General features: G+C 49.3%; 1 protein-coding gene across 1 annotated transcript in view; it reads right to left on the reverse strand.

Moving 5' to 3' along the window:
* The window catches only part of ITSN1 (intersectin 1), a 207935-nt gene that overhangs the window by 12699 nt on the left and 173473 nt on the right, over positions 1-21763 (reverse strand). The window contains exons 29-32 of the mRNA XM_014786824.2: positions 11927-12048; positions 10330-10436; positions 4472-4655; positions 2380-2478 (exon numbers count right to left, since the gene is read on the reverse strand). Coding sequence (XP_014642310.1) covers positions 2380-2478; positions 4472-4655; positions 10330-10436; positions 11927-12048 — 512 coding nt within the window. The remainder of the gene's footprint in view (positions 1-2379; positions 2479-4471; positions 4656-10329; positions 10437-11926; positions 12049-21763) is intronic.

Genomic DNA, 21763 nt, shown 5'->3' on the forward strand with positions numbered 1-21763 from the left:
TGCCCTTCTTCCTCTACTTTATATGTGGGACACCTGCCACAGCATGGGTTGGTAAGCGGTTTGTTGGTCTGCACCCGGGATCTGAACCTGTGAACCCCAGGCCGCCGAAGTGGAGTGTGCGAACTTAACCACTACACCACCGGGCTGGCCCCATCTTTTCTTTTTTTTTTGGTTGTAAGAGTGCTTTAGATAGATAGATAGAGAGAGAGAGAGAGATATCTATGTGTAGTTCGGTACCTATTTATACACAGTTAAAAATATGTTTACCCAGTTTATATCTCTCATGTCTTTCCAAGTTGTTCATTATATTTTGTTACACAGAAATTTTTAAGAAAAATGTACAAATAATATATTGACACATTCTTGATGTGCAAGATTCAAACAATGTAGAAGTATATAGAGCAAATGTGAAAGCTCCCCCTCACTCTCCCACCCCAGAGGTAACCATACCAACAGACAGAAGGGCATCCTTCAGTTCTCTTTAGATCCGCTGCATAGGGTTTTCCTTCTGTTGTGCAAAATGGACCATACTGTAGGATTGCTCATGAAAGGTTTTATTGGTTTTTTTTGACTTACTAGCATTTTCTGGATGTCTTTCCATGCTAATACATAGAAGTCTCTGTCGATCTTTTAAAATATTTTCATAGTACAGATCTACCACAATTTATTTAACTACTCTCCTTAATGAACACCTAAGTTGTTCCCAGAATAAAAGATTTCTTTTTAAGTTGTTACGACTCTAAATCCTTTAAGGTCCTGTCTTTGGTGCCATGCTAAGAATTTCTCCACCTCAGTATTATAAAAAAAATATTTAGTCTTAGCACTTTTACAGTTTTCCATATGTATCTTATAACTGGTCACCTTTTAAAATTCTCTTTTTAGTGCTGCTAGTTTTCAGTTTGTTCTCTTGAGTTCTCTAAAGGGCAGCAATCATGTTTCTGCAATAATGAGAATTTGTTTTTTTCTTTTTAATATTTATGCCTATCAGTGCTTTTCTTGTTTTTCTCCCTATTGGCTAGATTTAGAACATCTATTTTAAAAGCTTGTTTCCAACTTCAATTTGCAATTAAATATTGGGGGAAGCAAAGAAAAAGTGTTGAGCTGGTTAAATAGCACCCACCAAGTTGGAAGAGAGGACACAGTAGATTGAAAGCTTCTTTCAAAACTAATTCTTTAACTCAGCCAAAGTGGTCACCGTGTATTCTGTGGGGTCCAGCTGGGGTTGGACCGAGGAGATGGCTTACATGGGAGGGAGATTTATTACTTATAAGGAGATTGAGCAAATAAGTAACCATACTGAGGATAATGAGAGCCAAGCTTCTCCTAGAGAAGAGAGTTATAAATATAGAAAGAGGGAAGATAGATTAGAACGAGAGGTATCGATGTGAACTCATGGTTTTAACATACATTATAATATACATAGATGGATTGCTCTAGATATAAATATAAATACATGTGAGTACACTTAAGTATATGTAAATTTGTGCATATAAATATATATACATATATTTCCTGACCCTGCCACGGAGAGACCCAAAAGGGAATAACACCCCAGTAGCAATGAGCACACCTGTGCCCAGATGTGGGTTTCTAAAGTCTCCATTAGGGCCGGCCCTGTGGCTTGGTGGTTAAGTGCGCGCGCTGCGATGCTGGCGGCCCGGGTTCGGATCCCGGGTGCGCATCGAGGCACCACTTCTCTGCCCATCCTGGGGCCGAGTCCCACATACAGCAACTAGAAGGGTGTGCAGCTATGACATACAACTATCTACTTGGGCTTTGGGGGCAAAAAATAAAATAAATAAAATCTTTAAAAAATAAAAAATAAAAAAAAATAAAGTCTCCATTAAAAGGAACCAGATCTAAAACCTCTCTCTAGGAGCTATCTCCCTGTGGTGATGTAATCACAGGCTCAGAGGTTGTCTAAGTCTGTTCACTCATTTTACAGATGGGGACACTGAAACCCTAATTTTTTTCTTGTCTTTTGGTATTGGTTTTCTTGAAGTCACAGGAGAACAATAGTCATCTAATACCAACATAGAGTATCTCACAACGGCTTTCTGAAGATGGGTGGTAGGAATTCTATTTCTTTCTCTCTTTCTTGTTTGGAAAAAATCAAGAACTGAGCTCTCGTTTTCCAACACACAAGGTGGAAGCCACTAGATCACACAGCTGAAGGATGTGTATTATTAGCTCTTTTCACGATAAACAGCTTTTCTTTCTGCGTTACCAAGCAGATGCCTCCAACATCCTGTTTTCTCAACAACATGATTTCTCACAACAGATACCAGGTGTGTTGGCGAGGGAACTTGCCTGTGACCCCGGATCCCTGAAATGCTGAGAAAGCATTCCTCTGCTCGAAAAGGCAAGAGAGGTACTTACATTTTTAATGATCAGCGGGTATCTTGTTACCCGTTGCATAGGCTTCAGTATAAAACTAGACAGCGGCATCCCTTTACAGCGAGGGTCCATTGCCAATCTCTGAAATAAGAGATTTTTTTCAATGTACTTCAGAAATCTGCAAAATCCAGGCAGTGACATCAACATGGATGTTATTTAGGACTCCCCACCCATCACATCGTCTCATTTATCTGGATGATAACCGAGGAGCCTGGAGTTGGAAGGGCCTGACTAGTTACCCCTGGTCCAGGACGAGGCACTGTCCAGACGGAGAAAGGGAGACCCGCAGATGTGACTCAGCCACCAGACTTAACCCCTGCTCTCCAGATTCGGCAGATCTTCCATGGGACACATGGTTCCTTACTTACAGAGATGAGATTCTGTCTTAACAGAGCATATTTCTTCTGGATATCTGCAGAAACTTTATAACATTCCCAGGAACAAGGAGAATCACAAAACCAGAGGATCGAATAAAAATCCCCCTTAAGTCCCAGAGATGCTGGAAGGGCTAAATCGCATTGTTTCGGGTGGAGCCTGCAGACGCCTGTGGGAGCCCCAGGCAGGGCGGGGAAAGCGGAGCTGAGACATGAGGGGTCAGGACTCCAGTCTCAGGGCCTGCGGGTCATCTCCACCCTGGGCTCCTTGCCTCTTTCTCCTCACCACTTTTGTCAACTCAACTGGAGGACAGGAGTCCTTCTACGTCCGAAAGGTGATCCCATCTACTGGCCGCAGGGATTATATGGAGACCTAGCTCTCAAAGGCTCTGGTCAGGTTTAACGCCTTAGAAATGGGCAGCTGCCAAGACCTGGGAACTGTCAGCACCTGGACCTGCTCCAGCTGTGGACATCATCATTCCAGGAACACTTGGCAGCCAGCAAAGGCAGTCAGACTCCCACAGGGATGAGGCGGGGAGAAGTGATGAGGGGAGGGGTGACGAGAGGTGATGAGAGGACGGGTGAGGAGGGAGGGGCAACAAGCCGCCTCCCTGGGCTGGTGTCAGCATTGCCCTGAAGCTCTGGTGCCTCCAGTGATGAACTCATCCGCCTGTGCCCAGGGAGGACCTGCACCTTGGCTGAAACCCCAGGTGGCCCATGGAGCCTGGCAGCCCAGCATCTGCTCTCCAGTCCGCATCCCACCCTAGGCCTACTTCTCAGCAATATTTCTCCCCTTAGAAGGACTTGAGAACGCCCCATTCATTGGCTAGCAAATCGAAGCATTTAACGTTAAGAAGCACCAGGGGGAAGAGAAAGATCAGACCTACGTGATGCTCTGGCCAAGAAGAGATGTCATTTTCACCTCACAGTGATGATTCCACAAACACGATAATGGAGGAGGGAATGGCCTGCCCCCAAAACCAATGAGGCACAAAGATAAACCCGTCATTATTACTATTATTTTGCGTCTATTCATCAAAATGTACCTGTTTAGCAGAAGTTATTTTATTCTCTTCCTATTTTTTTCCTCCGGGGGAGGTGGGGGATGACTGTGTGGGCTGGCATGGCCTGCAGGGCCCCACCCCGGCCAAGGCCAAGTCCCAGGTCAGCAGGCCCAGGGCCTGGGGCCTCCGACAGCATGGGGCCCACTTCCCCACATGTCCCCTGCTGGACACTTGGCTCTCCAGACCCCTGTTATCCCCTGAGGCACAGGTCCTGGCATCCCACACTCACTCCTATGGGCAGCCCAGAGCTTGAGCCAATCGGGAAAGGAACAAAGGGTCCATTGGGCATCCTGGCCATTCCCTCTGCAGGGGAAGGGCAGAGACCAGCAAAGAACTGAGGGTGCTCAGATTAAACAAGATAGGAAACCCGAGACCCGCCAGCCCTCCTGGGCCTGACAAATAAGATGGAAAATTTAAACCTGTATCTAAGTAACACTGCTAACACCTGGACAACAGATCAAAGCTTCCAGGCCAGGGCTGGCCCCTCCTCTCCAAGCCATCCCTTTGGTCACAGCCACACCTGCCAGCTAGTGCCAGCTCCCTATTGTCCAGCCAAGACCTCGGTCCCTTACACGCCCAGCTGCTGGAAGATGGCCACTCGGGGGGCGGGGTCTCGGCTCAGCCTGGGCTCCTTACTTTGACAAACTCCTTGAAGTCTGGGGCCTCGTCCGTCTTCTGCTGGATCAGGGCCGCCCCGTTGAGCTGGCAGCTGCAGAAGCGGATGTAGGGCTGCATGTGCGGCAGCTGGGCAGTCAGGATGTCACCGATCATCTTCACGGGCATCTTCTCCCCAGACATTTTCTTGCGAACTCTGAGCGCTCTGCACAGACACACGAGAAGTGAGCCCCTGCCTTCACGCTATGTGACGATGACACGGCATACTTCTAAGTTGTACGGAAAAGCAGAATGTGTGTGAGGGGCACAAACCCAAGGGCCACTAAAGGATCTACTTGGGAGACAAGGTACAGAAAAAGAAATGAGTCTAGCGCTACAGACAGGTATGACCGGAACATTTTTCTTTGGCATAAGGGCTGTTTGCTGGCTCTTAGGAATAAAAACTTCAAAAAAAAGTCTTTGCTGAACAAGTCAGCATAAAAAACAATTTTTTTCTTATGGAGAAATATGGAATCCTTTCTTTAATAACTCAGACAGGATCCCTGTGTTGATGTCTCACTTTATGGATCGTCTGTGGTGAAGACCCCAGGCTGGTATCGGCCTCCACACTGAACATGTTTCTGGGGCCGACGATGCCCAAGGGAAGCTGCCTTTGCCAGCGGACATGGAGGCCCATTTTCAGACTAAGCAGGACATAATTAAGATGTAAATCAACTGCCACAGAAAAATAATCCCATTATGTTCACCAAGGCCAGGTACAAATGATTGTCTGAACTATGGGTGCTGTTCGCTGCTTCATTGCTGTGGCTAACTTGAGGCTGACTGGGTTAAGGGGAGATCTGAAGAGAGAAGTCTGTGAATCTGATAATGGGCCAATGGACCCAAACAATTTATATCCTGGAAGCTGGGAAGGGACTGGAGAGACTGGAAAGTGTGTTCTCGGGTCTGGCTGTAGTCTGAGTGTTCAGGGCCAAGAGAGCCAAGACAGTACATCCCATCCTTCCAACTCTCATATGTGAACACCTAAGTGCAGCATCTAGAAGAAGGTGCACGACACTGAGCTTCTACACAGCAAGGATAGCAATGCACTGTGAAGGCAGGACCACCATATACGAGGCCATGAGCGTGTTCTGTCTACTCTAGTGACCACAGATGGATGGAGGGATGGATGGATGGATGGATGGATAGATGGATGGATGGATGGATGGGTGGGTGGGTAGGTGGATGGATGGATGGATGGATGGATGGATAGGTGGGTGGAACAGAATGGTATGATATATGATTTTAACATAAGGGTGGGAGGATGTCACTATGAATTCCTTTGGCTGTCTTCATGGTCATGGGTAGGACTATATAACTCCAAGGAGGCTCTGCAATCTTAGTATTAGTCTTTAAAAAGATCACCTTGTTTTCTTCCTTTGACATTTTTGGATAAAGAAAAAAAATCCTTGGACTAGGCAAGCAGACCAAGGAGAGAAACTGTAGGGACAATAAGTTATGTGGTCTGAACAATTAGCGATTCCACCTCAAGCAGACGCCTTCATGCGTAGAGATGCCCGTCAGCACTGGCTGCCTGGGTGTGAGGAGTGGCAGCTTGGTACCCTCAGGATGGCCCGATGGCCACTGCACATTGTGAGGGTTGATGTGCAATATCTCCCAACCATGTAGAAATTTGCTCAAGGGTGACATCACCACCAATTCTGGGGAACAAGAGCCCTGAATAACCATGTTGAAAACTTGCTGTGGATGGAAACAGGAAGAAATCCCATCATTCCATCATTTTCCTATGAGGAGCAAAACAATCTTTCTGCAAGGGAATAAAAGTCCTTTCCCCCTCTTCCTCCTCCTTTGTTTTTAAAATGATGGGGAGACAAGAAAAAGGTAAAAGAAGAAAGATCATATGCAGATCGTCACTGTCTTGAGGACATTAAACCCGTTCCCGGGTTCTTGGGGCCCACAATTAGGCTCACATTGGCCACCCAGGAGGCAGCCCTAAAATCAGGCCCTACTATGGATCAAGCACCTGTTAGGCTCAGTTGTGGGTCTCTTTCTGGGATGTTCTGCTACAGTCAAGACTTAAGAGGACTGGGTTTGAATGGGTTTAAACAAGGGGTGTCAGCAGGCTCAGAGGTCACATGACTCGGCTGCTGCAGCTGCAGCCCCACCCCTTGGTGAGCTGATTTGTAATCTCATAAAAAGGTTTATAGATTTGAGGCCTTGAACTTTGAGGGTAATCAATCAGCAGAGGAACATTGCAAAGAGCACGCAAATGGTTGCTAAACAAATTGGTGTTCCTAACCCTCTCATGTCTGCAGACCGAGTGGTTAGTCAAACGAGCTGGCATTTATTAATAAGTCCTATACATCAGATACTTTTTTGTATGTGTATTACTTATTATCCTGCAAGTGGGGAAACTGAGGCACACAGAAATTGAGTGACTTGACCAAAGTCACACGGCTAATAGGTGACAGAGGCAGCCCTTGAACCCAGGTGGTCTGACTCTGGATCCCACAGTTTGTGAGCACCATGCGTGGGACAATAGTCACAATGCCCCAGATCCCCCTCCAACCCCGAGCTGCTCTCGGCTCCTGCCCTGTCCTTCCTCCAGAAGTGGCTCTGGCCGTCTCCCCAGATTTCTCTCTCCACTCCTCTCTGTCCAGCTCCAGGGCCCCTGGGTGCTTCTCTCCTGCCATCTCCCTCTTCATTTCCTCCGTGCTCCCTTTTTCCCTCTCATTCTCCCACTCCCAGCCCAAAGCTCCTTTTTCCCTTCTTGTCTCCATCCTTTCTTTACCCCCCAAGGTATGTTTTTTACTTTTTATTTTTCTTTTGTTTTCCGCTTAAAATAAAATCGTGTCTGTTCTTCTTAAGTTAAACAGAAGGTACATCAAATATTTTATACTTAAGAAAACCATTTTTTTGGAGAAGCTCTGTCTTTTTTTTTTGGTTTTTTTTCCAAGAAAAGAGGCAGGAAAGGATTTTGATCAAAAAAACAGTTCCCAGCACCCGGGTTTGTGGCCCCACCTCACTTCTGCATCCCTTCTGCTACCACTTCTGACAGCTGCCCCCAGGGGCTTGCACCTGGCTCTTAATAGTAAAAGGTTCTAGATCTTTCTGCCCTCCTCTGCTTATTGAAGGCAAATTTCTTGGCTCTCCGCTCACCAGTAAGAGAGCCAACCATTCACTCTCACCCCCACCAGAGGCCTCATTAGTAGGAAGTCCATGTGTCCCAGGCAGGCCTCTTTTATTTTCATTTTATTTATTTCTTTTTCATTTGTTTGATAAATCCTATGACCTCTCCATCCACCGAAGTACAAGGAGTCACTGGCCCTTGGATCACGAGTGGCAGATACGTGGCCGCTCATGGTGGCTTTCCACGGAGTGCTGCCTTCAATCCTCTTCACCCCCAATGCCTCCCTCTTCCTCCTGCCAGGAGCCCTCAAGTCTGCCCAGCGTTGGGGTTATTCCTCTGCATGAAGACATTAAGTCTATGCAGCAAAGCGAATACGGCAAAACATCCATTGTACAGTCTACAATACAGGTGCTCCCTACAATCCTTTCAGTTTTTCTGTACGTGTGACATTTTTCATAATAAGCTGTTGAAAAGGAAAAAATAAAAAAGAAATCAAGTCCCCAGGAGGCTCCTGTTACATATTTTATCTGGAAGATGAAAACATCAGCCACTTTGCCCAAACTAACTAGTCAGGTCATCAGGAGAGGGGACAGAGCACAGGGACACTGTGATGGGGGAGGGGCGGTACCCGTGCACGTCTGTGTCATGATGGAGAGCGTGCCAGTTGTACACCCAATCTCCTTGCTCCTCTGAATGACCCTACCTGTCAGACAGGGCAGGTACCTCACTGCAGTTTTACAGGTTCTAAAACAAAGGCTTGGAGAGTCATCTGGCCAAAGAATCTGCCCAGAACAAGTTAGAAGGCACTGGGGCTCGGATAAAACCTTGAGATGTCTGCTTCCTGGTTCCACGTTGTTTCCATCAGGGGCAGGATGGGGTGGAACCCTCACTGGGATCCTGGGCATCATCCACAGAGCAGCCAGGGCCCCCATTCGCCTTCTGTGTGACTTCAAGCAAGTCACTCAACCTCTCTGAGCCTTGTTTGCCAGCGTAACTGCTCTCAGTTCCCACCTCCAGGGCAGTGGAGCACATCAGCGCTAACAGGAGGAAGGAGCAGGCGAGCCTGGCCCTGACAGAGCTCAGGAAAGGGGCTTCTTCTTCCCAGGGAGAGAGGAGGGAGGGTGAAAAGTGGGAAGACAACAGAAAGGCATGGGGAGCCAATGCCAGCAGCACAGTTTCCGTCGGGCCAACCCTGATGGGGGGCGGGGGCACTTGGGAACATCAGACACAGCTCCCACCTCCCAACCTCCCACTGATGGCTGCCCAAGGAAAGGGGTTTTAACTTATAGGTATATTTTCAACAGAAAACTTCTGTGTTTACTTTAAAACAACTTGTCTCCAACACTTGAGGCTTAGTACTGGTGGGTTCAGGTGTTAACTAACCCCCATGCCCCTAGGAGACAGAGCAGCCTCTCTCCAAGGCAAGGGTGGATGCTCAGCCCCTACCACCAGGGTCCCCAGGGGCCCAAGCCCAGCACTTACTACCGACCAGGTGCTCATCGTCCAAAGGCTCCCTAAAAAGAACCCTACATGGTAGGTAGAATTATCATCCCCATTTTACAGATCAGGACACTGAGGCCCAGGGAACGTAAGTGACTTTCTCAAAGATACACAGCCAGTAGGCAATAGCACAGTGTGAGCCCAAGAGTCTGACGCCAGACCTGCGCTCAGAAACTTCTACTGCATCCTCGAGGAGGATAATGGAGACACTTTCTCTAAAACCTCCCTGGGGTCATCTTTGATTATTTGTCTTCTAGAACACAGAGAGAGGAGACATTATATATTTTTTGACATCTACCTCTCTGCACGTCTTCTCTCCATCCCGCATCCACTCCCAACACACACTCAAGGAAGTGGAGACCGAAGTTACTTTATAAGAACAACACAGGGACCACGTGTAGGAAACAGCCGCTTCCCAATTATGTGAATGGAGAGATTAGAAATGGACACAAGTTTCCGGGGGCCACGCGTCACCCTCGGGCCCGGGGAGAAGGTGGTCCTTGCTCCTAGCTGGCTGTATCGCCATGGACTTGATCTGTGTTCTAGCAAGTGATGTTATGATGAGGGCCTGGTGGACACAGATTTGGATTTTTTTTAGAACTGGAAGGGACCTTTGTGATGATATAATCTAATCCCTTCATTTTACAGGTGGGGAAACTGAGGCTCAAAGGGGAAGGGCAGTGAGTTGGGCTCCAAACCAGGTTTCATGTCTCCTGGCCCAGTGTTTTCTCCGTGGCCCCGCAGCTGCCTCTGAGAACTAAAATAGAAATAAAATATCCACAGCTCCAGGCCAGCTTCTCAGCGAGTTATCCTGAGGAACTGCTGCGGATCACGGGCAGTGAAGAGTTCCACCGTTTTCCATCTACGGGAGCCAAGAACGTCTCAAGAGGCCAATATTTGCCCGTTGGAACGCAAGTCTGAGAAAAGGCACGTGAGGGGCTGCCCCAGCTGCCCAGGGATCAAGAGCCAGAATTGGCCTAGCTCTGGAAATTCTAGAACCACAGTAAAAGCAGGAACTGGGATGGCTTGGCAATTTACTCTCCACCATGAAAAATCGGGGATGTGTTTCGGAAATCATCAAGGCGAAAAAGAGCGATGGTGCTTGTGAGTGGAAATGAGCAGAAAAGGCAGAAAGAAATAGAGGCGGCATGCGTGGAGGGCACACACAGACGAACCCACACAGAAGCATTAGTGTGTGAGAGCCGGGGGGGAAGCGAGGCCGGGCATTAGAGAAGAGAGGCTTGCTTACTTCAGTAGTTTGATATTACACATAATCAGCTCCTTCCAGTTAACAAAAATCATAGCACCCTCTTTTTCTGTCAGCAGCTCAGACTCCATCAGGGGTTTCTGAAAGATCTACAGGTGCAGAAAACGAAGCAGTTCAGAAAGCAAACTGTTAGCTTAAAACTCAAACACACGCACACACAGATCTGTTCAGAGTGACGGAAAGGATCAGGGTGTCTGCAGCTTTGCTGGGAGCCCAGAAGCTGAGCGCCCCACCTTCCTGCAGAGTTTCTGAAGCAGATGGCCCCTCTCTGTCCAGGGGGTTGAAAGGGGGTCCCCATCGGGTCTGCATTGTTTTTCCTCTCCTGGGCTCCGGGAAAGACAGGCGCCTGCCCAAGCTCCGTGTGGTTGGGCAACACAGTAAATCACAGATCTCTGCTGAACCCCGTGTGGTGAGCCCCTACAAAGAGGCTGCTATCTACCATTGGAGGCAGGGCACACTTCTGAAGGTTCTTCAGGGATGGGGACAGCCTATCTGTGAAACAAACTTGGCTGGGCTGAGGCTGTTTCCCAGGAGCCCTATACTTCATGAGTCCTTAAGCTGATGCTGAACCGGGCATATACCAGGCCACTGCACAAAAGTGCCATATCCAAGGGGGTGACAAGCCTAGACATCCTAGACTGAATATTTAGTGACAGTCAAGTGTCTTGAGACAGGGGCACCTTTTTTGAATTTGTACCAACCCTTCCTGTGTGTTCACAGTGGCCTTGTGGGCCAGCAAACTATTCTCCATCCTGTCCCCATTCAACACTGGGTCGCCGACTCACGTCTTTCCTGGTTGTTAAGACGATCAGAGGAGATGGTTTTACCACCATTAGGTGGTGATGGGATGGGAGAGGTTGGGGAAGGATTTCTAAATATCACGGTACTTTTCAAATTGTCAAGTGACCCTGACACCCAGTTCTGCGAACCCCTGTTTCCTAACATGGCAACTTCCCAGGTGTATGGATAAAAAGCTTCTGGAAAAGCAGGGGTTCCCAACACTGCATCTCTCCATCCTTCTGGACAGGGTGGCCAAGGCCCTTCAATGGCCATCTAGGGGGAGAGACAAAACGAGGCATCATCCAGGATCAAGGGCTGCGTGGGGACCTGGGAGGAAACATCTTCCTTCCCAGCAATAGGGAGCACTAGCAATATCGCAAGACATTGGCCAGAGGGCTGCCATTTTCAGATGCCAACCTTGAGGGCCAGGGAGACGAGGTGACTTGCTGTATGGGCATCAACTAGTCGGTGGTTGAGCTGCAACTTCTCTGAGTAGAGCCTAGACACCCAGCTCCAGTCCGTGTGTCCCCTTCCATGCAGCTCCTCACGGCTCATTGTCCCTTGCAGGAGTGATCTCTGACCCTCTGTGGGTAGCACTCCGAGTTGGCCACAGACGAGAATTTAACCACGTTCTCCCGGGTAAGAATCTCCTATGTGATTTATCGCCCGGATGCTCCCCACACATCAGAGAGTTTCTCAGGCTCAGGTCAGGGCACAGGCCTCCTGAGCAGAGGCCTCTCCTCTCCCCCCTCTCTGCCGGTGCCCCCCACCGCCCACCAGCACCCACAGCAGCCGTTACCTCTGTGACCAGCTGCAGGTCATTCACATAGTTCTCCTCCGTGACAATGAGTTCATGAATGTATCCTTGTCGCTTTCTTTCAGTTGGGGTCAACATGTCCAAGAGGTGTAAGTCTGAACACCCTGGAAAACACAACCATTGGGACAACTGAGTCCAAGTCTGGGGAGGCCCCCATAGCTTCATGGTGAAGATCCCCCGAGTCCTTATGGCTGCTGGGGCCTGTGGCCTCACTCCAGTCGGGCACTGCTGTGGGGTGAATTGTGTCCCCTAAAAAGATATGTTCAAGTCCTAACCCTGGTACCTGTGAATGTGACCTTATTTTAAAATAGGATCTCTGCAGATGTAATCAAATTAAGATGAAGTCATACTCAGTTAGGGTGGCCCTAATCCAATATGACTGGTGTCCTTATAAGAAGACAACAGAGACAGACAGAAAGAACGCCGTGTGACAACAGAGGCAGAGACTTGAGTGATGCGTCTACAAGATAAGGAAGGCCAAGGATTGTTGGCAGCCATCAGAAGCTAAGAGAAAGGCACGGAAAAAATTTTCCCTAAAGCCTTCTGAGGAACACGGCCCTGCCAACACCTTGATTTTGGACTTATCTCCAGAACTGTTAGAGAATTAATTTCTGTTGTTTTAAGCCACCCAGTTTGTGCTCATTTCTTACAGCGGCCTTAGGAAACTAACACAGGTGGCACACTCCTGCTTCATCAAAACCACTAAAATAACGTCAAGAGAGAAGAGTTAGGAACAAATGGGCAACGTTTCCTGAGGGCTCACACCACGCCAGGCACCGGGCAAGGAGCTTTACATGGACAGCTGTGTTTAATGCCCACATCGATATACAATTATTTCCATTTCACAGATGAGGAAACTGAGGCTTAGAGAGGCTGACTCACCCAAGATCTCTCAGCTGGGAGGTGGTGAAACCAAGAGTCAAACCCCAACTTTGCTCTACCGCAGACCACTACTGTAGGGTCCAAGCTACAGGAGGGCATAAGCTCATCCTGAGGTTGGTTTTGGAGGATGAAGTGGCTGGGCTGAGGGTCCTGATGGGCCCGGGGACAGGGCAGATGTGGGGCGCATCCAGACAGTGCTGGGCAAACTCTCCTGCGCCTGTGCAAGCTGAGCAGTGAGCCTGCAGGCAGACAGGGAAACCCCTCCAGCCGCAGACTGCCGGGTACAACTGTGGCCGCAGGTGCCCGAGGGCATGGGCTCTGCAGGCCTGAGATCACGCATGCACGGGAGGTGGTGCCCGCCCTTGCCTCTGCTCGCTTAGCCGGCTATTTGGGGTTTTGATTGCTTCGAATGTTCTCGGGTTGTTGGCAGAGGCTGCCCCGTGACACAGGCGCCTTGGAACGAGGGGTGGAAAGCTCAATTCTTGGAAGTACCCCTCATGCAGGCCTGAACCCACGTCTTCCAGGCCAGTGGTCTCCCCCCTCCTTTATATCAGGGGTTCTTCGTTTAATCACAGAAACCAGATCTGTAAAACAGACTGGGAGGCGTCTTGGATGTAGGTGGGGGTGGGAGGCACTGGTCCCATTCACTTGCTTTTCTCATCCCTTCTTCTCCCCACAAGGGGGCGCAATGGAGCACAGTGTGAAAACGCCTGCTGGGAACCAGCGGTCCTCCAAGTGTGGTCCCCAGACCAGCAGCATCAGCAGCACTTGGAAGCTTGTTAGAAATGCAAAGTATCAGGTCCCTGCTGAGTAGACTCTCTGGAGTTGGGGCCCCGAGAATCTGATTTAACAAGCTCTCCAGGTGATTTTTTAGGCACAGTCAAGTTTGAGAAGCCTGCTCCAGACTATCAGGGGGTCCTCGGAGTTTCCATTTCCCGCCCCCGAGGGAGTTATCTGGGCTCATGACTGATCTAGTGTATATGCTGGAAGCTTCTGCAAAAAGAATGATCCCTCTGGGACAAATGATGTCATAGACTTCTTGGCAAGTGCCTCACTGCGCTAGAGGTTAACTCCAAGCTGGAGTGCTTCCAGTCCTCAGTTTTCTCTCCTCCCCTGGCCCAAATGCCCTTTCTGGAATTCTGTAGCTCCCAGGATGGGCATATGGATGCCGGGAAAGCAGCAGGGATGAGCCACAATTACGTTAACACCCTCCATGCCCGTCCACCTGAGACCTCACTCAAAGCCACTACAGTGCGGCCAAGCTGTCATTCCACAGGGCCACTTGCTGAGCACGAACCTTCTGCAGATGCATCTGGGACTCAGGCCTTCTGCTCAGCCACCAGCTTGGCCCAGCTGTTCTTCCTGCCTTGGGGCCTTGGTTGTGTCTTATTAAAACAACTGCATCAACAGAGGACTCTCAGGAAGGAAGCAAGTGATGATTGCTCCCTTGCTCAGTTCAGCTAGCCTCTGCCGAGCTGCTGCTCTGGCTCAGGGAAGCTGAGTGATGTCACCAATTTCTTTGGCTTTTAATAGGAAAGCCACCCAGGAAACACTCCTTAGTTTGGGAGGAAAACATCTCATTCCTGCCCTATTCCCACCAAACTTTCCTGTTGGTAAGTCACAGAGCCCAGGAGTAAGGCCATTTTTTGTCAAAGAGCAGAACGCAGCCCTTGTATTACAAGGACTTGTACGAACTCTCACGCAAGCAGAGTCTCCTCTGGAATTTTCATGACATTCCTTTCTGCAGGAGATTAGAATATTGTACAGAGCTGCAGTTCCACTATTCACCTCACAAACTCTGTGCCGTGATGTTTGCAGGGATGTTTCCAGTCTTCCAAATGTCCCTTTAAGTCACAATTTCCCTTGGAGAATCTGATGGATGCTATAAACTCTGGCCCCCGAAAACACATGTGTGCAATGCACACAACCTACACACACATTTTGCACACAATTTTGTAGGGTTCACAGGCCCTCCTGAAGCTTGTTCATGGATCTCATTCCTTCATTTGACAAATATTTACTGATGTCCTACCACGAGTCTGGCACTAACTGTGCTGGGTGCTGGCGATTCACCATAGGAGAGGAGAAACGCTGCCCTCCAGAGCTTACAGCTTAGAAGCTTGGGGTCCTCAGCTGGGGATGGTACTGTCCCCCACAGGTTGAAGATCGTACTGCCCTCCACAGGCTGAGGGTGGTACTGCCCTCCCACAGGCTGAGAGTGGTACTGTGCCTTCCCCACAGGATGAAGGTGGTACTGCCCCCCCACCAGCTTGATGGTTGTACTGCACCCACCCCTACTCCAGGCTGAGAACGCATTCTTGGTTGTCACAATGACTAGACTGCTGGAATTTGGTGGGCTGGACCAGGACTGCTCAATGACCTGCAGTATACAGGACAGAGAATTGCCCACCCCAAATGCCAAGAGCACCCCCCTGAGAAACACTGACATTACTGGAAACTGACAACCAGACCAGGATCACACTCTGCACCAGGATGGTGTGAGCGACACCAAGACAGACTTAGAATGACTGAGGAATCGGAAGTGAGGACCTGTAAGAACAGACGACGGGAACTGGCTTGCTCTGGATTTCAGAAGTTCTGAGCCTTCAAGTCTGAGGTTTTGGAGAAGCTCAGAGCCAGAGCAACAGCAGAAGGTCCAGGGTAAATCTGGGCCATGGGTCCAAGAATCCCAGGTGCCGGGGCCAGTTTGGTGTGAGGGGGCCTGCTGCACGTGGGGGTGGACAGGGACATGAGAAGGCTACGCAGCCCCCTGCGCCAGGCAGCTCCGGCCTTCTGGTCAACCCGTCCGGCAGACCCAAGTCAGAGCTGATGGAGCTGAGAAGTCTCGAGGGAGGTGCTCTGTGACTCTGGGCTGCCCGCCCAACAAATTCCACCGCACACAGGTCCACCTACCAGCCTGCCTGGAGACAGGGGCATGGTCCAAACGGCCTCTCCAGGGCCCAGAACACAATGAAAAGCAAAGATTTTGTGCGGAGATTCGTCTCAGCATTGTGCACCAACGATGTTGGCTTGGAATCATCTTTTTAGCTACTGAACTGACCCACAGGGTGCTGTTTTAGAAATTCTTGCTGGTGATGCCAGACCAAGAGAACCATTTCAGACTTGAAATAGACACTTTGAACTCAAAAATATCCTTCCTTTGAAATTTTACTATTTAGAAAAACAAGAGGGTTTAAAAACTTCATTATTCAGAGTAGGGTAAATGGAAAAGACATTTCAAATAAAAGAGTTTTCTTTCGGGGTGGAGGGACGTGGTCCTTCTCTCCTTTGGGAAGCAAGATAAACAAAGTTTGCTGGCTCCCTTTCCTGGAGAAAAACGAGAAGACAGATTATGGCAAATAACTTTTCATGGACATGTCGGTGTGATGAAGGGATTCTTATAACTAATTATAATCCACTCACAGCTGAAATAATATTGCAAATGACTCCAGGCAGTTAAAAATGATCCCCAATTACAGCCCATGTAAAATTCCTAATCTCTGTGCTGTCCCTTATAACTTGTAGAGTTAGACACATTTATAAAATGGAGAGATGCCCCTTTGAAAGGATTTGAGTCTGGGGCACTGGAGAAAAGTATGGGAAAATCTTACCCAAAACAGTCATCTCGTCCCCTCCACGAGACAATATTCATATGAACAGCATCATCTAAATAAATCGTTTTTTTACAAAAGTAATATGCTTATTGTAAACAGTTCAAAGGATACAGAAGTATTTAGGGTAAAAAATGAGCATCACCCCCTCCACACCCCCAACCAGTCTACTTCCTTTCTCACCAGGGACCATGATTTTAAAAACCAAACCAGCCCCCACAGCAAGCTGGCCACTGAGCAACGCAAATAAACACGACTCGTTCCTGTTATGAAATGGGCCAAAATATACTATAAGATGGTCAATAAATATTTATTAAGTTCCTGTGAAGTCCAAGAGACACAGAAATAAGCAAGATAGTGTCCTTGTCCTCAAGGAAACTCACAGCCCTGAGGGAGACTCGACTTGAAAATTAAATTTAAAAAAGCAAGCAATAAAGAATGGGCCTGTGAGCTGTGCCAATGGTGGAGACTGTAGGAACTCAGAAAAGTAGATGCTCTTTGTCCCGAGGAAGGAGGGGTCTGCCAGGAAGTCCTATTTGCACTGGGTTTCCATATGGCCAGGGCAGACGGGGCTGTTATGTGGGGGTGTGGGGACCAGTGTGCTGGGTAAACGCAGAAATGCTGGGGGAGACAAGGCGGGAAGTAGATCACAGAGGTCGTGATGCGGGAGGGACCAGGGGAGAGAGCTGGGTACCGTCCAGCAATATGGAAGCTTGGGCAATTGTTTTTCATCTTTAAGGGAAAGGATATACCAACGTCTCTGGGGACATTCAGCCCAAATCCTCTGGCTAAATGGCCCCAGGTCAGCAGGATACGTTAACTGGGTTCCTGGAGCTCCAGTCTACATTGATGGCTTCTCCAGGGTTGGCCTGACTGGAGGAAATGGGACCTCATGGCCCTGGTCTCTCCTGCCAGCTGAGCCCACCCCTTTCAATGCTCCTCTGGATTCTCCTGGGAAAATGAATCTAATTGGGCAGCCTCAACCTCCTGCGCACAGTGGCGCGTGGGGGTGGTCTGGCACGTAGGAAAGGCAGGCAAGCCCACAGTGGATGTGATGGAAAGAAGGTCCTCTGGTCAAAGCACTGTGTCTCCCACACATGGCTGGCGTCTGGCACCCCCATTCTCTAAGTTGTGAACTTGTGCATTCCTGCTGTGACTGCTGTGCTTAGAGCTGGGATTCGGTGATGAAGGAGGTGGGCTGGGTCCTTCGGGAGCCTCGGTCTACTGGAGCCTTAGGATCCCGTGCAGGCTCTGAGCCCTGCTGAATCGCAGGCACTCATAGAGGGCATGACTGTGAGTTACCAGTCCCTGAGACCTCAGGTTGCAAATCCCTAAAACTGAATTTTTATGGGGGTGTAGAGAAGCCCGGTGCACACAGAGGCCTACAGTGAGAGGTGGGGGAACGCCCCCCGACTGCACCAAAGACCCTCTGTGCCGATGTCCAGCTGAGCCCAGGCATCCCTCTCCAGCCTGTCCTGGGGACTCACCAGGCCCCATGAGCCTGGGTCCCTCTGGGGCTTCCACTCAGTTGCATTCAATCATAACCCAGGAGCTTAAAAGTGCCAAAGTGGCTTCTAGATAAGCTTAATTTTCTCCCAAAAGGAGAATTCAGTCTACATGGGCTGCCAGGCAGTTTAATGACTGTTAAGAACTGGTGAGAATCAAATTACTCTCAGGGGTAAGTCATCTTTTCATTTTCCATAAATAAGAATGTTAGTAATTTTTTTTTATTAAAGGCATGTCATTCATGGCTTTATAACCAACACTGGAATTCCTGGCATGGTGTCAAGTGCCCCATGGCATACATTTGTTAGCTCATTCCTGCCCCACCTACGTCTCCACCCTTGTTTTCCTTTCTTCCCAAGCTCCTGCTTCCGATGTGCACTATCTGCAGTATTTTAGGTAACCTTAGGAGCGGCCATAAATACATCTTTTGGGTACACAAGGCAGATTGGGATGTTAGAAGTACAAACACATTCTTACTGGAATATGAGGGAGGAGGCATCAGTCTTGACTAGAGGGGTCTTGGGAATATTTTCCAGGGGAAGAGGAATTTGAGTTGGACTTCAGCAGGCGAACGTCAGGGAGGGCGGGCAGTAGGGAGGGGTCCAAGCAGAGGGAACAAGGAAACTGAAGCACAGACCAGTGAAATCACTTGCCAAAGCCTCAGTTAGGAAATGGCAGAGGGAGGGCGACCCCAGAGCCCCGCTCTCAGCCTCTGTGCCTCTGGCCTTGCTGGGAAGCTGATGCGTTAGTTAGCTGGGGCTGCTGTCACAAAGCTCCAAGGCCTGGGCAGCTTGGACAACAGAACTTGACTGTCTCACAGTCTGGAGACTAGAAGTCCAAGATCAAGGTGCCAGCAGGTCTGGTTTCTTCTGAGGCCTCTCTCCTTGGCTGGCAGACGGCCGTCTTCTCTGTGTCTTCACATGGCCTTTCCTCTGTATGCGATCACCCCTGCTGACCTTTTGTGCCCAAATCTCTTCTTCTTATTAAGGACACCAGTCAGATGAGATTACGGCCCACCCTAATGGCCTCATCTTAACTTAATGACCTTTTTAAAGGCCCTATCTCAAAATATAGTCATATTCTAAGGTACTGGGGGTCAAGGCTTCAACATATGAATTTGGGGGGGACAAAATTCAGCCCATAACAGGTGGGGACGTACAGCTGAGGAGGCTTTGAACACTGGAGCAAAGTGTCTGTATTTTGTCTTTGGTTGCAGAGCCAGGGAAGGTTCTGGCTGTATTTCAGGAGGATCACTATGGCAGCTGAAGGGAGGACGGATGAGGACTGTGGTCCTTGAGTTTGGCTGCATACCAGGATCACCTAAGGATTCTTATACAGCCCAGTGTCCCTGCTGTACCCCAGACCCATCAAATCCGATTGGCTGGGGTGTGACCTGGGCGTCCGTAATTTGTAAAGCTTCCAGGTGATTCCAACATATAGCCAAGAGCGAGGACCACTCCATCAGAAGGAAAATTGCCTGGAAATCAAGACACCTGGTGTGAAAGGGAGTGAGATTCAGAAACCCGATCTGTCCAGGGTGGTGTAGCACGAGAGCTGCCACAATGGCTGAACCAAATCCAGCCCAAGGCAAGTCACTCAAGCAAGTCACGGCCAAAGGGACGTGATGGCCGTGACCACAGAATGCAGATCATCCAAGGCCATCGGTGGCCCAGAGCCCAGAGAACCTCTGACGCTCTGTTCCTGGAGGCCACACTGCCACCACCTGACCCCCGACTCTAGGGCTAGAGCTTGAAAGGTCACTCTGTTCAATGCCTTTATTTTATGGAGGGGACAGTGGAGTCCAGAGACGTATGGTGACCTCTGCTATCAGGAATAAAACCTTTGCTCTTGATGTCTTGGGAAGTGGAGAATTACAAGGAAACCACCAGCTTTTCAAAGAGTGGGCCTGATGGCGGTCCATCCCCATTTATCTCCCAGTACATTCCTACTAGACCTTGCTCGGAGGAAGGACACTCTTGTCCCTGGAGCCTGAGGCTGTCAGGGGCTGCTGGCAGCCAGGTGGGTCAAGGCAGCCGGGTTTCCTCTGAAAATGACCCTTGGCTGTCCACTCCTGGGATGGCCCCAGCCCACAGGAAGGTCTGGAGGCCAGACCAGCTCTGGGCGGTCCAGAGGGGCAGGTGTACTTCTCATCCCAATGGAACTTTCTTCACAAGAGTCTAAGAATAGCCTGGTCCCCTGCAGTCTCTCCTAACTTGGCAAACTGGCCCCATTGGAGCCTGAGCCTGTGACACTTCCTGCTCATTTCCAGCAACTGCACAGATGCACTCAGGTCCCTGCTTTCATGGAACTTCCGTTCTAGTGGAGGGAGACAGAAAACCAAATACATACATAAATATATGGTATTTAGGGTGGTTACAAGAATGATGAATAACAATCCTTATAATTAATGAGCTCATTTCCTGTTCCAGGGCCTTCTCATGTGAATGTATTTTTAAACAATGGTTCAGCGTTCTAGACCACAGGCAGCAGGGAGAATGGACATTGTGATGTGTCCTTTCCCTCACAGCTTAGTTGGGGAGGAAAGAGTGAGCCCAAGGAACAAGAGGAGGGCAACAGGACTGCCCACCACGAACGCTTCCTGAGCAACCACCACGAGCGAGGCACCCTGGATGATACGCAAGTGTGCGAGGTAGACGCTGCCCTCTAGCTGATAATCTAATGGGGAGACTGGGCGTCATGTCATACGTAACCAACTATACAAGGGGAGGTGCCATAGCTATTGATTAGTCATGCTATTGTGTGGGTCTTGACGGGATATGGTCGTGCCCCCAAGGAGCTCACAGTCTAATTAGGGAGAAAAGAGTACACTTGTGTGCCGCATAATGACATTTCGGTCAACGAGGGACCGCAAATACAACAGTGGTCCCATAAGATTAGTAACATATAGACTAGGTGTGTAGTAGGCTATACCATCTAGGTTTGTGTATGTACACTCTATGATGTTTGCACAATGACAAAACTGCCGAACAATGCATTTCTCAGAATGTGTCTCATCGTTAAGTGACGCGTGACTGTATCTGTGTGTTTATGCGTCAGTCTCTATCCACTCACGTTTATGTATGATAAATAACTAGGAGTTCAGCAAAGAGCTCAGTCATGGAGAGTCAATGGAGCTGGGCCAGGTGGCAAAGAAAGGAGTTGGGGTGAAGGTGGGCGGACAGCGGTGGGGAAGATGTAGTGAGGGCATTCCTGCTGGGGCCCACCAGTGGCTTCAGCCTGATGCAAGAATCCTGGGGAGGTGGTGAGGAGACTGTAGTGAGAGAGGGAAGGTCTGGTTGGGTAAGACTCAACAGGCAGGGTGGGGCTGGATGATGGGGGTCTACAGACCTGAGCCCACGCACCACTTCCCACTGGAAGTGCAGGCATGCAGAGCCCTGGGAGGAAGAAGAGGCTCTGGGAGGTGGGGTCACATGATCTCTAAGGTGAGGAGAGGCTTCACGTCCATGCTGTCTGCACACCCCTCACTTCCTTCCCGATGTGTGCCCAGGATGCTGCAGGGGGACCAGTGATTGAAGTGGACCTTTCCATCATGTGGTTGGGAAGTCAGAGAAGACAGTTTTCTAGGGGGCCAATTGGAAACCCACTGGGGCAACAGAAGCCTGGACTTCGTTTAGGGTCATCATAGTGACTCAAAATGTGACAGAAAGAACTAGAAAGAAGGTTAGATCAGGATGCTGGAGACCAGTTCCGTAAGAGGCCCAACGGACTTCAGCTCTTCAAGCATCAGCATCCCCTCCTGCAAGCTAGAGAGACCCATGGCCCCTGCAACATGTTTGATGCTGGAAACCTGGATTGTTTT

Source organism: Ceratotherium simum, chromosome 27, assembly GCF_057802395.1.
Source record: "Ceratotherium simum simum isolate JZ-2026a chromosome 27, ASM5780239v1, whole genome shotgun sequence".
Classification (NCBI taxonomy): Eukaryota; Metazoa; Chordata; class Mammalia; order Perissodactyla; family Rhinocerotidae; genus Ceratotherium; species Ceratotherium simum.